General features: G+C 41.8%; 1 protein-coding gene across 4 annotated transcripts in view; it reads right to left on the bottom strand.

The window, feature by feature from the left end:
• The window catches only part of oxr1a (oxidation resistance 1a), a 188095-nt gene that overhangs the window by 75731 nt on the left and 94680 nt on the right, over nucleotides 1–17684 (bottom strand). The window contains exon 1 of one of the 4 annotated variants that reach the window (XM_084051279.1): nucleotides 12590–12967. The exons of the other annotated variants lie outside the window; for them this stretch is intronic. Coding sequence (XP_083907405.1) covers nucleotides 12590–12779 — 190 coding nt within the window. The 5' untranslated portion in view covers nucleotides 12780–12967. Of the gene's footprint in view, nucleotides 1–12589; nucleotides 12968–17684 lie in introns of those variants that run through there. 4 annotated transcript variants of the gene reach the window in all.

Here is a 17684-nt window from a genome sequence, read left to right as displayed (position 1 = left end):
TGCTCTACCTGAGGGATGGAAACACCATTCCTACAAAATGTATTCCCTCATTTGGTGTTTTGATATGGGTGGTGGAAAGCGCCGTCTAACACGACGGTTCTAAATATCCCACATTCCTTGACCCTGAGAGAAGGGTCATTCCATATAAGGGGGCCAAACCATGCAAACCATGCCAGGAAAATGCGTCCACACAGCATGACAGAGCCACTGGACCTCCTTGACACTGACAGTGTGTCAGTGTCAAGTATTCAGGCCTGTACCGTTCTTTTGGTTAAACTCTCAAATGTGCATTGGTCTTTGTAATGAGGGGTTTAAGCATTGCAACCCTACTATAACATCTCAATCCATGTAGTTATTGACAAGACTGTTATTGCATGACGCAGTCTGATCAAGCTCAGTATCGACGTTCCCAGTCATCTGAGGAAGACGCACGAGCATCAAGGCCATCAAATGTGTTCTCTTGACCGCAACGTCCAACCCTACTTACTGATGTCACTTTAGTCACTGTTCCTATACTGAAACGCTTGTCAGCTCCGGTCATCCATGCCACAATAACAAACCCTCTCTCAAAGTCACTTAAGGTCTTCTCCTCTTGCCATATTGATCCACAATCGAGGTCAACTGGGCCTGCCCAGCATTTCTATACATGCCTCAGAGCATGATAGGATGTTACTTGCTTCATTTTATCCTGCAGTCCACCTTCATAGAAGCAGATGCAATTGTTATGTTTCTACACTCAAGTTATACGGATTCGTCCTTTAATTTGTCACCTGTCTCTGTGTATTGTGTATCTATCTACTCTACAGCAGGGGTCTTCAACGCTTTTCAGGCCAAGGACCCCCTAGCTGAGAGAAAGATGAAGCAGGGACCCCCTCTATATTGTATAAAATTGAGTTTCAGATTAAACTTGGTCTGCTTTTTTCCCTCTACACCTCTTTGCCAAAAATAGCCAAGCCAAGCTCACAACGCCTCGCAGTGCGAGGCGTTGTGAGCTTGTATATCTGCTATTTTTGGCTGAAGTTCTCCTCAGAAAAGGACTGCTAGGGTTCAAGTGGTTAATGTAAAAATAATCATATCACACAAAGATTTGGTGGCCCCCTGTAGTAACTCTGAGGACCCCCTAGGGGTCCCGGACTCCCTGTTGAAGACCCCTGCTCTACAGTGAGAGAGAGAGAGAGAGAGAGAGAGAGAGAGAGAGAGAGAGAGAGAGAGAGAGAGAGAGAGAGAGAGAGAGAGACGCATTAGCAGCTGCAGGGGTGTTTGCACATGGTGAGGCAGTGATTGGTCTAAAATTAAACCACAACATGGTTGGTGGCACCAGAAACGGCATTTTTCCCCCCACGCTCAAGTAGCACAGCACAGTACAGTACACTACAGCACAGCATGACAGCACAGCACAGTCTTCAGTGACAGAGGCTCTGGTCTCGTTCCACTCTGTAGTAGGACACCAGGAACATCTGTTGTCTCTAAACAGGCCTTGCCGTTATGGTTAAAGGCAGCCTGCTGTGCACTTTATATAATTTATCAGTATAATAAAACAAGAAGAACATTTAAATTCTTAGCGATGACGTGTAGAGTCAGCAGCATCCAAACAGAGGAGATATACTGTAGCTACAACTTTTATTGGTCTGACGTCGACACTGTAGAGTTAATTCAGAAGATAGTGCTTGGTATGCTACTGTATTAAGAGAGCAGTCTAAAAAGTGGTCGAATAATTCTACCAATTTCTGTGTTAGAAAATAAAAATAACACTACCAATTTCAGCAATTCTAGTAGAACTGGAGCATTGAGTGCATGGAGAGCAAAGCTGGGAAAAAAACATGGCCTGTGGCCTTTGCCAACCCAGATAAAGTAAATGCTGCTATCTTCACTTTACAGCGCTGTGGAATAATTTAAAGACACGAGCCAAGGTCATCCATTATCTAATTTATAGTTCAACTAATAGAAATGACATACAACAACAATTACAGTATGAGGGTTTTTCAATGTTCCTAAAGAAGTTAAATTGATAAGAATGTGACTTTTGAAAGGCTTAAATTAAAAACAACACTGGGATAACTGTGAAGCCAGTTGTTTCTCGGCTGGTGAAAGAGGTTATTGTTTGTCAGGGAAACAACTAATTCCTTTCACCGTTGTCAAAATAAATGGTCACAAGGCCGGGGTGTCTGTCTGTCTGAGCAACAGAAATGACTACAACAAATGCATGGTTGGTGATGACTTTATAACCTAGCACACAGCCCCTGGACTGACTGCCCTGGGGGGGGTTTCTGCTGAAGGAACACAGCATGCACTGGAACACACCACACATGTAAACTGATGTGTATGCATGGTCTGCGGTAGCTAGAGTATTTCATGTGATAAGAGTTTTCAAATGGAGATTAGCTGCTTAACCCATTCAATACGGGAACGCATCTGTGTCACTTTAGATTTCTTTGGCTATTCAAAAATAGCAGATAAACAATGTAGATCTGCTATTTTTGAAAGAAAATCGTGAAAATGTGTGCAAATCTGAGAAAATATACTTTTTTAAAGCGAACATTTGTAACTCAAATCTTTGCTTCTGGGGGGTCCCTGGAACAAAAAATATTTTACAAATGTATAATTTAAAAAATAATTATTTCTCACACTTTCAAGATTTTTCAAAAAATGTTCAAAAAAATAACAGATTGACGCGCTGTGAGCTTGTATATCTGCTATTTTTTGGATAGCCAACACAAAAATCTAAAACGACACAGATGCTTTACCGGTTTTAACGGGATAAGACAAGAAAATACTCAAATAATAAAAAAAAACATTAATTAAACGTCATTGCCTGCAGCTTATCTCAACGGAAATGGTACAAGAATGCTTTCTGGACAAATTGACATCTTAGCAGGAAGGCTTTCTGCTCAGAGTGCGATTAGTTCTGCAACAGCCTTCTCTCTCTCTCTACCACTATCACAAACCAACAAATACTGTACCAACCACAGACACTTCTTTAACACACGCTCTAAAGAACATTTCAGCCAGAGAGTACAGTATTAGTTAACAACACAACGTTAGATTTATTGGTTGGTCATCAATAAGCACTCAACTGTAACACCTTACTTAAAGGTTGGGTCTATAATGCATTATTATAACTGCATTGATAATGCATTATAATGTAAGTTACAAGGCTTCATATAAACAGGACACTTTATAAATGACTATGTATGGTAGTTATAATGTGCTGTTCCACTGAGCTTATAATGCATGAACCAGCACCAGCACTTATAATACTTCATAAACCTTGTTATACGTTGTTATGCATACAGTAACTATAATCATTTATAGTGTTATGAAGCCTTATAAGTGCATTATAATGCATTGCAGACCCAACCTTTAGGCAAAGTGTTACCCACTCAACAAATGTGCTGACAGTGTTGCCAGATTCTGTGAGAGAAACAAGCAATCAGGTCTAGTAAAACAAGCCCAAAAGAAGCGACTATGGGCCACACGAGCAGCTTGTAGATCTGCTATTTTCAAATAAACTCTTGGGGGGAAATTATAATAAGCAGACCTGGCAACCCTGTGCTCTGAATGGGGTATAGCTATAATAAGACTATTACAATGCCTGCCATTTCTCTTGATTAAAGGGTTCAAACCCCCATCTGAATAGGACCACATGACAGGCACAGCTAATGGCTTTAAACATGTTGTATTAGAATACACTGCAGAGTAAGTGCGGCATTTTGCCAAGCAAACACCACTATGTCAAAAATGGTCTATTCCCTGATTAAAATTGTTCTATGAATCATTGAAACATGTCTAGCTAAAAATACAGTTTGTTCCCGTCGGTAAACACCATCTGATGACAAACTCGCACGCAGAGAAAAAAAAAGCCCCCGATATGACTAACATAACATTCCCCCACGGTGTGATAGAATACACAAGAACCCTGCACTTCCTTGTTTTCCCCGGCCCTGCATGTTGTATAGTTGTCCATCACCCCCACTCCTCCGCCCCCCCCCTCCCCCCCACCCGATGTTATTTTTAGAATGGCCCTCTCAACCACTCCAGTAAACGGTAGGGGAGGCAAGTGCTCTGCACCAGAGCCAGAGAGAACAGGTGCTATGCGGGAGTACTCTAAACACTGCTGTAGACCTAAGGGATGACAAGGGATGATTAGGGTGGGACGGAGGGTGCTGCTACCGCTGCTTTAGATTAAGTAGTTTGCAGGGTGTCTAGACAACAATCTGTTTACACTATGTATGTCAGGTGTTGTTAGCACTATATCATGGCGGAGACAGAATCCTGTTGTGCTGACATGACCGTAATGGGGGAGTCAATGTTTTGGATTTATTGGCTACTAGTCCTGTGCGAGGGCTACAGTGTTTGTTCAGCCTGTATGTACAGTATGTTGCTATTTGTGCGCAAACAGAACAACAATGTAAAACCGTGGTGATTTAGGGTTACCCATGGCTGTGAACCCCCAAAATAATCACATTTGAACTGGGGACCCCCCCGGTAATATTTGGACGTATTATTTGAAGATTTGGTATCAAAAACTCATTCAATGGTAACTTTCAATAGAAATGTGCAGAAACCCCGTTTACATTTACACTGTATGTTGGTTTGTTTACTGTTGAGTGAGAAAACAATGTTGCATATTAAGCTAATCATCTGGGGTCTGGGGACCCCCTAAAATAATTTGGGGACCCCCGTAGGAGGTTCCAACCCCCAGTTTGGGAAGCACTGATTTAGGGTTGTCATGAACTAATGGCTAATACCTCCTCAAAGTTAATTTTGTTCCAGGCAGCTAACTGAAAAGCAGAATCTCAGCAGCCTCATACCCAATGTGCGAACTAATGCATTATGTATTACAAGTATCAAATGTCATTAATAAAGTATTAATGTGCTTTAATTCGGGGAGCAGAGAGGAGTTAAGTGGGATTTGACTTCGTGTAAAGTGTGTTGACAGTGCCAGAGATTGTGTGTGTGTGTGTGTGTGTGTGTGTGTGTGTGTGTGTGTGTGTGTGTGTGTGTGTGTGTGTGTGTGTGTGTGTGTGTGTGTGTGTGTGTGTGTGTGTGTATGTGTGTATTCTGTGAGAGGTTACGGTCCGTGACAACCAGCAACTTAAGGGCCCCTTACACTTCGCTACGTGCTGGGGTTGCGCACCGAAAGTAGCTGATCTACAAGCTCACAACGCTCCATCGCAGCAAACTTGTTATAGACTAGTTTCTGTTTTTTTAAGTCCATACTGCTATTCATAGGGCTGCACATGTGTCATGTGTTTCGCTAGCCAATCACAGTCCTGAATTTGCAAAGTCAGCCAATCACATTACAGCTAGTGGTGATGACACTAGCTGTAATGTGATTGGCTAACTTTGCAAAAGTATAGATTTGCATTGACTGTGGAAGGGTTAGGGTTGTAGACTGCGTTGTAGACTATTGGCCAATCACGGTGCAGGATTGGTCAGTGTCCAAACCTCACGTATAGGGGGCGGTGTAACCGCCCCCTATAAGTGAGGTTTGGACTGAACGGCCGGGCTTCGCATGACGTGTGTCCCTTCTATGTCCCTTCTATGACGAAGGGGGGACAGACTTTTTTTGGCTGGGGCCGGGGGACAAAGTGACCATGCCCATGTATGGAGAAAACAGATACAAAGCCTCATGTAAGCCCGACCCCTTGGGTCTGGCAAATAAATAGAAGAAATAAGATCATAAGAGCAGCATGTCATGTCATGTCGGTGCAATTACTGCACCTACGACAAGCCAAACTATAAGAGAGGCAACAGCTGTACAAAATCCCAATAGTCCCAGAAGTCACTATGAAGGCCATTAAATAAAATATTTCTTTTAAATGAAGGGGGAAGCCACTGTATAATGCAAAATACAATACTTCCGATATTATGCACCCTTTACACGTCTTATTGGCTTTCAAACACAGTCTTGGCAAACATGCAGACACCACATTGCAATGCTTTTTCGAGTATCAAACTTTTTCTCAGGAGGCAATAATTGCTGACTGAGTAATAGTTTGATACTTGAAGGCATTAAATAATTGTATTTTGCACTATACAGTGGCTTCCCTCGCTCTTCATTCATTTTTACTTTATCCAACTCTTGCCTTTTGGGGAAGCCTATTATTTTCCTATTTTTGTCTGGTACGGTACATAAAATAAAATAAATAAATTCTAACAGTGCAGTGCTATATCAAGAAAGCAGCCCTTAAATATATATAGGTCTATAACTGAGGTGTACTGCTAGCAGCTCTAGCACTCTTCCCGTTGTAATGAATGTACATGGCTCTAGCAGACCTGTCAACTTAAACACAGGGAACACGGAGTGACAGCCAGCATCCCTTTGCCAACTCTCTCCCAACACCACCCTATATTACACTGCCAGCCTCCACAGCCCAGCCTAGCCTACTCTACATACCACCCAGCCACTATAGAAAACCTTGCTGGAGCAGCACTTTGTGTGTGTGTGTGTGTGTGTGTGTGTGTGTGTGTGTGTGTGTGTGTGTGTGTGTGTGTGTGTGTGTGTGTGTGTGTGTGTGTGTGTGTGTGTGTGTGTGTGTGAGTGTGAGTGTGCATGCGTGCATGTCTATGCTGCACTATAATACATGTAACAGAGTGAATGCATTTGCATGTGTGCGTTTGCTGTGTCAGGGGAGCGCTGTGCGTGTTTCAAACAAGAGGCAATAGATCTGCACTAAGCCTCTCATTAACACTATCCGCTGGTCGATTAATTAAATGCTGCTCCTGTCACTGATTCAGTATGTCACTAAATATCCCTGATAAAGGACACATTCTAAACTTTAAAGTAGAGATGAAATGAAACATTCTCACACAGACAGATGAGACCCTTTCATCAAAATCCAATCATGTTTGTTTTCTGCCGTGTAAAACTAAATGTGACGTGCTTCTGTAGGCTTGAACAGACTCATTTCAACCAGTATTGCATGATCATCACCACCCATCAATCAATCTTCTACTTTGTTTTTGTAATTCTTCATGTTTGTTATGACAAACTATTATTAAAGAGCTGGAGAGACATGGAAACGTCTGTTACTGAACAAACACTCTATAGCAATGATTATTATCAGAATATAGTGCTTTAACCTTTTAACAAAAACCTTTTTGTTACCCTACCTTTAAAAAAAGGTTATTATTATTTTTTTTTACAGTGTGTCCCACCTGTAACGTTATCCCAAAAAACGTCTATTCCTATATTAGGATTTGTAGAAAAACACTTTTTTTTGGGGGTGAAAACGAGCCCTTTTCAACGGGCGATAGCAACAAAATTGCCGATCGCGGTAAAAACGTTTTTGTTCCATTGGATAGGCGAGACCCTCCCCCGCCCACCGGACACTTTTTGTTTACATCCGCATGCACGGGCGTGGCTTCTGCGGCTCTCCAAAGATCGTCAAAACACGGTAAAAAAAAACGCTGGCAACCCACGGATGAAGTGGATGCATATCTACCTGGCAGTCAATGTGACAATATGGACGGTTAGATACTCTTGAAATTCCATTTCATGGGGTCAATGTTCTATTAACCCTCAAACACACACACACACACAGACACTCAAGTTATACGCGTGGCTGTTACCAAAGTGCTCTCAGCACTTGCCTGTGGGAAACTGCCCGAAGGCGTCTTCAATGGTTATGCTAACCACATCACGTTCTACAGGCCAAGCTGCCCTGAGCTACAGTAGCTGTCACTTCCAGGAAGAACTAGTGTTAGTTATCTCTCTGGTGTGACTCCAACTCAGACTTTCCTAATCAAAACTCAGTCCAGAAACACTGTTACAGAAACACCCTCCAGGCTTTGGGGCCGGGTTTATGGTGCTGTGTGCCGGGTTGCCAGATCTGCTTATTATAATTTCCCCGCAAGATTTGATTTGAAAATAGCCGATCTACAAGCTCACACGCGACGCGTTGTGAGCTTGTAGATCTGCTAATTTCAAATAGCCGATGTATATGTTAAAGTGCTCATGTGGTCCATAGTCGCTTCTTTTGGGCTGGTTTTCCTAGACCTGGTTGCTTGTTTCTCTCACAGAATCTGGCAACACTGGCTGTGTGTTGGCCATGTTAATTAAAGTCAATGGTTACAGGTTACTTGATGAAATGTGGCCTACAAGTCTAATTCGGCACTCGCTGGATCAATACTGAGTGATGACACATATATGCTGTATGTTTGTATGCTGTAGGTCCTGAATTTTATGTTCAATAATAATGACAGTATTTTACAGCATTAGACTAATAACCACCTGAAATAATTAACTGCAAATGGACATTAATGGTCCACACCTAAAAATGCCTACTTAGGCCTATTCTCAACGTACAGTGAGCTGGTCATTATTGCCAAATATGTTTGCAATAATACCAGCTCAATGTACAATTATCCCGTTCATTGCACGGCTACTTACGAATGACATCAATAATTTGACAGAAAATATTGATTTAAAAATGGACACGAATAAGCCACAAATATTGATTTTATCAGCTTACAAGCTTCCATAGCAACGTGCAGAGAGGAAGAACAGCGGTTTGTTACCCAGAAAGAAACAGATCCCTGAATGCCTTGATTAACCAATCAGAATCAAATACTCAACAAAAGCATGTAGTAATTGTCATGCATAATCTCTCAGTTAACAAAATCATCACGTGATTAAATCAAAAAGACAAGCAATAGAGCACGCATCACAGTGCCCTGTAGGTGAGCTCACCATGCACATTATAATGCAAGCATCTATTTTGCCGTTTACGTCACCTGTTGCTACCCTGGCACTCTTGCTTCTCTGCAGCGAGCAACGCTAACCTCTCAGGTTACAGCTCAAATCAATAGTGAGAGAAGTGATGAGCTCAGCAATAAGAAACACAAACACTGCATTATCAGGTCCTCTCATCGCTCCAAAGGAAAAAAAGGGGCCCAGTTTCAAGACTTAAAATCTGAAGATGTTGCCAATTGCAGGTATTATATTGCGCAAGAGACAAAGAGAAACATGAGGCACTATTTCTATTAGAAGAAAAGTGGCATTTAGTACAATTCTATTTCCATGGTAATAGTTGTAGGCAGTATCCTTAAGTCATAAGGGCCATGGTGGGTTAACACAAATAAAAGTCTGCACACTGGCTTACAGGCTCCCTCCTCTGTTGTCTTCCATGGTGGTTTAACCACATGAACACTAGTACCGTCTTACTTCTAATCACAATGGTTTTGGCCAACTAGTTAATAGAGCTGTCATATCATCAAACATAGACAGCCTGCTCTCCATTTCCGGGAGCTGGGGGATATAGAGAGCCTGTAAGCAGAGTGGTCCGTTGAGATCAAGGGGTAAAAATGGATGATCCATCTGCATGACTAACTGTACCCCACAGGAGGGATGAGACTTGACAATATGATGAACTCTCACTCTCCCCAGCAACAACATCCAGTTTATTTATCTTGCAAATCTGACAGCTTTAGTGCCAAATCTTTATCTAGTTCAAAAGAGCAAGCTCGGGGCCGATAGGCAAAGAAATTCCCCTCATGAGAAATGTGCAAGATTAGCTTTTCGACTGACGGTGTTGGTGGTCTGGGGTTGAAGTATACAGTACATCTTTAAAGTCACAGCACACGGCATACTATAGGAGTGCTTCGTCAAACATTCACCGATATCGAGAGAGGGGCGATGATCATTAACCCCCAGAAGGCCGGCAGCCTGTATTTCATTTCAGCATTTATCCTTAACAGACACAAAGCAAATAACGCTGCCACTGCAATCAATCAATCTAATCGATGCATGATCACAGCTGGGTTCACATTGGAGGTCACATGAGATAGTGTACAAAGCTGTGGATATTTCCTCTGGATTGATCTGTTAAAGTTGGTGTGTAAAAGCTAGATATACATCATTTCCTCAGCTTGTATTCAGGGAGTATAGGTAAGAGTTAACAACAGCAAATTAAAGGTGGTGTGATATTTTGTTGTTAACATATGTGTTAATTAGCTCTATACTGCACCAATAGCAATCATCGCAAAAGAGCGTTTGTTCAATAACGGGGGTCTCCGTCTCTCCAGCTCTTTTTGTCCGCTAATTAGTTATTTTTCATCACTTCCCATTTCACTTGTTCATCCTGTATGTGTTTGAGTTCTGTATCCTGTATGTGTTTGAGTTATGTATCCTGTATGTGTTGAGTTCTGTATCCTGTATGTGTTTGAGTTCTCCTGACTGGATAAAATTGATACCTGCATTTGCTTAAACCGGTTACTGAACCAACACTCTATTCTATAGCAATGATTACTTAGCTTTTTAACAAACACAAAAAAAGAATATCTTTTACAGTATTTACACAACATTTAATCCCTATTTCTATGCAATACCTACAGTATATAACATTACATTGGCATGACACACCGTAGTACCATTTATATTTAAATGGCTGTGCTTACAGAAAACAATGCTGTAATAGCACACATTTTGATACATTACATAAAAGATAGTCAAGCCATGTTTTCACAATTGGAATATATATATATATATATATATATATATATATATATATATATATATATATATATTCTGCTTGTGACTTAATAAATATCAACGTCCAGTTTATCAACCTTCACTCTATTGCGTTTAATCACCACCACAAGCACATCATTGGCAACTCATTCATCATTATAAGCCTAAATGCTGATACTCAGAGGCTAGCCTATGTTGTACCACCATCTCTAGTCTCTGCACATGAGTAGGAGTTCCATTAGTTTATCGTCATGGCATCTTGCCTTCATGACAGTTCACGTTAGCTTTTGTCTATTACTACATTAAGACTACATAATAGTATAGCCTGTTATTCTGTCTATTTGCAAGCGTACTTACTTGTCTGTCTGCCTTGTACAGGGACAGCCACGGGCTGTGGTGAATAATGCACTGTACACCCTTTTCTGCTCCTGCCTCAGTGTCACCATAGGCTACCTTCCTGCTACTTACACTGCTTGGCAATATCAGTGCCATTCTTTGGCTCTTGGCAGGGCCATGGCCTGCAGACTCTGAGGCTGCCCCCGTGGTCCACTTTGGTGCTGAGGAGAGAGCCGCAGCGACTGCTAATGAAGCCGACTCGCGTCCGTGGCGTTTCCAGGGCACCAGAGCATGCATCTTATTAATCTTTGTCCTAATTAGACCCCGCAATTAACCTGCCTGCCACCGAGCTCCGAGTCCCGGCAACTCAGCGTGAGCTGGAAACCTTGTACAAGTGTGGAGCATGGTGAAAATGTGCCCTCAAGATTCTGCGCCTTCACAATGGCAAATGTGTGATAGATAATTATGTGGGGAGCATCCAGTGTGTGATATTTTGATGGCTAATGTGATGATAAAGTCTGTTGTCAAAAACTTATATCCACTTCGGCGGATCATTTTTGAATAGGCCTATTTCTCCGTTTTTAATTAAAAAGCTGTCAAAAAAGGCACTGACTGATCTCGTGATGAATTAAGTCCGCAAAATGTAAAGAGGGGGAGGAAAAAACATGAAAATGTACAATCTTTATTAACACGGAGAGATAGATAGACTATACTCCCTGTTGTGAGAAGCCTGCAGGCTGCAGTCAAATTAACATATAGCTGTCTCACTTTCGTTTATACATGCAATGCTGATCACACTGAAATAATTTAGTGATGCCCCCATTATTAGGCCAGTGCGTCCTCACAACGACCTTAATAAGTGGCAGGGACGCTCTCATAAAAAAATAATGCTTGTAATGCGTTATTATGGGTTGTTATTGCATAGTAAACCTAAGCATTAATCATAATGGAAATAGAAAATCTGCCTGCTGCTGCAGAGACCGCTTGTTATGGTCATGTGACGTGACGTGACTGTCAAACACAGATATGCTCTTCATGCCAAGTTGGCAAACTGCATAACAAACTATATAGCGCTATAGGCAAGCTATTACTAGTGCTCATAAGCTATTAACAGTGCTCACAAGCTATTACTAGTGCTTATAAGTGCTAATAAGTGCTCATAAGCTATTACTAGTGCTCATAGGCAAGCTATTACTAGGCTACTATACAAAACAAACTGCCAACAGACAACAACTAACTGTCAAGCCCGATTTATATACTTCTTCGTACGACTGTGCCAGCGCGCACGCCAAAAGTAGCCGATCTACAAGCTCTCAACCTGTTGTGGTGGAACAGTTGTAAGCTTGTAGATCTTCTATTTTCAGCATAAGCACAAGCCAGAAGAAGAACGTTGACAGTGCAGCCAGCCCACAGTACACACCACGTTTCACGCACTGTCTGTCACTGCACGCCACGGCACTTAACCGAGGTGTAACCGAAGACTCGCCCCAAAACACACTCGCCCCCTATTTATTTTCGTGGACCGCTCGCCCCCAGCGGTTCTTGTATTCATTTTACTGAGGTTAAGACAGGTTAGGAATAAGTTTGGGTTAGCTTAGGCATAGTTTTACTGAGGTTACGTTTAGGAATAAGGTTAGCTTTAGGCATAGTACTGCGGTTACGTTTAAGAATATCTGGTGGCGACCGTTCCGAGGTTGCCGCCGGATTTGACCCGGGGCGCTCGTGTTTTGGGACGAGCGTTCCCGAAGTTTCAGTTCGCAGCTTTCGCTTTAACCCAACCTGTTTTCAAGACGAAGGTGTGGTTGTTGTCATGCTGAAGAGGAGTTGTTGATGACCCCAGATTCAACTCGCTCTCACTCTCTCCTCCTGGCTTGACATCAACATTCTCGGCCGGTGACCACAGTCTGTTGGACACTGCGTCTCTGACAGCTCTGGCGCCGCTCCCCGTCAAGGACAGAATGTAGTCCATGTTTTATACTGCTAACTTTAGCAAAAGTATCTACCATTAAAACAAAATAAAACCCCGTTCTATAATCGTAGGAGCATTGTTGCGCAAAACAACACACGCTGAAACTCGTTGATACTGTAGGGAGAAGTGTCTCTGTCGCTGACTGACTTCAACGCATTCCAGAACAGGAACTGTTTGAAACATGTACGTCAACAACTGCAAACTTTGTTTTGCCCCTGGTGGCGTCAAGCAGTGCTGTGTGACTGTGAGCTCATTTCAATACAGTAGGCCTACTGTTACACCGGCCTGTTGCACACTGAAGTGTCTGAAGTTGAGATTGAATCAATCAATCAATCAATCAATCAACCAATCAATCAATCAAGTCAGTAGTGGAAGAAGCTCAGTTGTGTAAAGTAACTAAGTACATGTACTCAAGAATTGCACTTAAGTACAACTTTGAGGTATGTTTTACTTTCTTCAGTATTTACTGTACTTAAAGTAGCATACTGAAATGTACTTTGTTACTTTCCACTATACTGCAAAGTGCAGGCTACTGTAAGTATGAGGGGAAATAGAGAGCGAGCAGAATGTCTAAACAGAATTGTTCAATTGCACACACACAATAACAAAAAGTATGAGTTTGGCTAAATTGGCTTTGTAACCTTTGTATGATAGGTTAGTAAGGCTGCAACTGAAACACATTGTAGCATAGCCATGATTTTTTTTTTCTTTTTACAATTCAATTTTCCAGAATTCATTTTTAAAACAAGAATTACGTCCGGCCCAATAGTGATAACTCATTTCTATTTAACCCATTAAGACCTGAGGCAGATTCTAAAAATGTTTTCTAAATCCTAAAAAATATAAATAAAAAAATGAATAAAAAATAAAAAAATATCTCAAAATATTTTGTTCCAGGGACCCCCAGAAGCAACGATTTGAGTTATAAATGTTCGCTTTAAAAATATATACTGTATATTCAAAGATTTGCACAAATGTTCACGATTTTTCAAAAATAGCAGATCTACAAGCTCATTGTGGCACTCGGTGCCGCACTATGAGCTTGTAGATCTGCTATTTTTGAATAGCCAAAGAAATCTAAAATGACACAGATGCGATCACGGTCTTAATGGGTTAAGACGTGTGGTGGGCAATCAGAGTGGCAGGGCATGAAAAATGTACTATTTAAAAAGCTGTTAAAAACTGTAACCCCACTCAGCCCACACACTTTCCCGCCTGTTGCTAGGATATTTCCCTGACATCAAGTGTGGGTCTTCATGGCACCCGAGAGAATGACAACCTTCTGACTTCCACCATAATAACATTCTTATGAATTGAGACTTTTCTTGTTGCTAACCACAGTACCCTCCTGTGTACACGGAGGGCATACCAAGGACTCATATATCTGACTATACCTCAGTATCCTATCATACCTCAGTAACCTAAGGAAGCTGCAATTCAAAATTCTGTATTGTATGCCAATGGTGCTCAAAGTGGGGTCCCGGGACCCAAAGTGGCCCTTGAGGGGTTTTAAGTGTATACTGTATATTGATGCTGTTTATTTTCACACCAATAGGTTATTTAAATGGTACTTTATTCATTTTAAACACTTGACACACTTTATTACTTATTATACTTAGTTAGTACCCTTGTATTATTACCTCCTTGTGTTATACCTCGTCAGCATTTCACTGCACATGAGCATGTGACGAATAAAACGTCTTGAATGTTGACTCTAAATCTTTATTATCCATGGCATGACACCGTCGCTTGCTGACACAAGCAGATTTTCAAGCCAACTGTCATACTACAGAGTATAAATTACCCTTAACAACTGTGACTGACATACAGTAGGCGTTGGCTCATCATAAGAGGGACAGGCAGATGGCATTTACGGTGCATACAGTAAATGAGTGTGTAAAAGTGATGAAGCCAACAGACCAGAAGAGGGTGGACTTGACTCAGGTAGTGGACTGGAAAGACTGTTATTGTATTCATTATGGGGCAGAACTGTGTTGGGACAAAAGGCATGAGTTTTAAGCTATATTGTTTTGGAGGAATTAAAATGGACAAAATCTAAATCATAATGATTTCCACAACAGAAGGAAAAGAAGAATTACCGGTACTTAGATTATAAACACTAGCAGTGTTACAATGTAAGCAGCTGTTGTGGATTGAGTCTAGTTTGTCAACATGATTTGAGAATGCAACAAGACAGCCATATTCAGTACTGAATGTGCTCCATCTGCTGGTTAAAAGGAATAGTGCAGGACTGTCTGCCTTGCAGCAAGGACATCCAGTGTAGCAGTAACAGCAACACCTGTGATGATGTAGTGCCATATGATATCATAACCAAGTCACAATAAAAAAGGAAGATGCGTGTTTTAAAAATACACAATATGGGAGTTTTGATGTCTCTGCCTATTTGATTAAGCTCATCACAAAGAGCAACTAAATCGTCCTTATGATCCTTGTAAAACAATGTCTCCATAACAACAAAGCCTAAGAGACTGATTGATTGAACTTGATCCTCACTGGCACTGCAAACATTCTCGTCAAGTGGAGTGCCCATGATGTATGAGCTCCTGGATGAGGTTGGAGTTGGAGATTTCATTTGGTCCCGTGTTCCTCTGTGACCTTGCACAGGGCTCTGCTGGGACACTTGGGGCTGTGATGGGTCTTACACAGGCCCACAGCCACTCCCAGGGGCCTTGTTGCTCTGTCCATGATATACTGTGCTGCTGCACAGCCGCTCAGAGCAGTCATCAAATCATCCATAACTTCCTTGGAGGGAGCTGGCTGGGTTTCTCTCTCTTATGCCGTGCTTCCACCTACAGTAATAGGGTCAAAGATATACTTTGCCACCAGTGAGACCAAACAATAAAACCCCATCTAGTTAGACTCATCCAGACTCTTCAATTAAGCTCAAGTGTGATTTGAACTGCAAAATGAATTGCTCAGCTAATAAGATGAGCCCCCATTGGGTGAATATATAAGCCTCCTCTCTTTTATGCACTTCAGCTAATATAATGTATTGTAATGTCTTTTTGTTCTATATTATATTGCTGACTTCAACAGACTTGCAGCCAACTACCATCTATTATGGTGTTGCAAATTGGCCAGTGGTGGTTGGTAGATTATATATTTCTAGCTGCTGTAACTGACTAAGACTTTAACAGATTCCTTCTAGCACATAAACATGCTTTGACGCAGTCTGTCAGAAATGTTGATTTGCACAAATAGCACGAGCATCTGCTACTTTTGAAAAGTGCAAAAGTACCCAGGGAATTATTCCACTCAAATTACTTTAGAGTGGTGAAGTCTTGTTGTACAAGAATCCATACAAAAAACCTCCTAGTGTCAGCAGCAGCTGCCAGCAAAAAAAAGCCTTTAGCGGGGGCTTGTGTGTGAGTCTTTGTCATTGTCTGGGAGCGGGGTGCTGGGGAGCGAGGGTTAAGTCTAATGTATGCTCCATCGCACTACGGTGTGGCGAAACTAACTTATTTTTCAAGTTGTAACGTTGAATTATCTGTTATTTTCGAAAAAGTGACACTGCGGTGCGCCAAAGTATAAATGAGGCTTTAATCTCAGCACTTTCCCACTGAGATCCAGGTAGGCTGCTGACTAATCCCAAGAAGGGGAAGGCTTTCATTATGAAACAACAAACATGAAGCCCAATGGGACGCTGCAGCTTTCCACTGGCAATGGAGGAAGGGAATACGCGAGCAGGTTACATAAGCAGAGCCGCTGCACAGCGTTATGATCATAAACATAATATTGCCCACTGGAACAAATATACACACGTGCATGGTGGCAACGCGCGAGGTGTGTGCCCAGGCCCAAACGCTCACCTTCACACAAAATCCTCCTGTTTTCATCCACAACAGTCCCTGTTAACACTGGAAATGACTCCAGACGCAAATGTGATGGAAAAGTCACTCACGCAGCACCGATGCACCTGCTGGCAAACACAAACAAGCATTTCACAGAGTGATAATTGTGAGGGCTAATTGAGATGTGCACGGGGAAAGAAGACACAGTAGCTTGAGTAGACGGCTTTTCTCAAAAAAAGATGGCAACTAACACCTTTCTCACCGAGCGCCCCATTGAGTTGAGAGTTCAAATACAGATAATACAGCATACCAAATATTTCTCATTGTCCATAAGGGTGTTCCATTCTACTATATTATATTGCTGACTTCAACAGACTTGCAAGTTTATATCAGCCAACTACCATCTATTATGGTGTTGCAAATTGGGCAGTGGTGGTTGGTAGATTATATATTTCTAGCAGCTGTAGCAGACTTTAAAGATGGAGTGCCATGATATTTTTCAACCCTAAAACCTGATCATAAGGTATTATTATTATGTAAGGATTAAAAAAAAAAAAAAAAAGTGTACAGAAATTGTTTAAAAAAAATGTTTATGTGGACACGCCTCCAGTTCATTAAGTATGCCTGGTTCTCACCTTAGCACCTCCTCCACCACCTTAGCACCACCCACCTGTCCTAGTCCCTCCTCCTCCTCATGCCCACACCTGTTGTGTTATGATAATGAGGGGGAGGGTATGTTTTTTGGGGGCTCTGTGATGTCACTAAAGGGCTGTTTCTCTATTGGCACGTTTGACCCTCAAGATTTCAGCCTCCAGGAAAAAACTCCAAATAGTCAGAGAAGACATGAAACACCATAAAACCACCAGCGGGGACCTTAATGAAGTTCTATCAACCTCATAGACACATGAAAAACAGAAAAAGTGCAAAAACATGGCACTAGCTCTTTAACAGATTCCTTCTAGCACATAAACATGCTTTGACGCATTCTGCGAGAAATGTTGATTTGCACAAATATCTGCACGGGAGACTGGGCCAATAAAGACAGTTAGCTGGGAAATTGTTGCAGCAGCCAGACAATACCAGCAATCACAGG

Source organism: Gymnoscopelus microlampas (genome assembly GCF_963454915.1).
Source record: "Gymnoscopelus microlampas genome assembly, chromosome: 3".
In the NCBI taxonomy this organism is placed as follows: Eukaryota; Metazoa; Chordata; class Actinopteri; order Myctophiformes; family Myctophidae; genus Gymnoscopelus; species Gymnoscopelus microlampas.
Note: the sequence above shows the minus strand (reverse complement) of the source record. Positions and strands in the feature narration are given on the sequence as shown.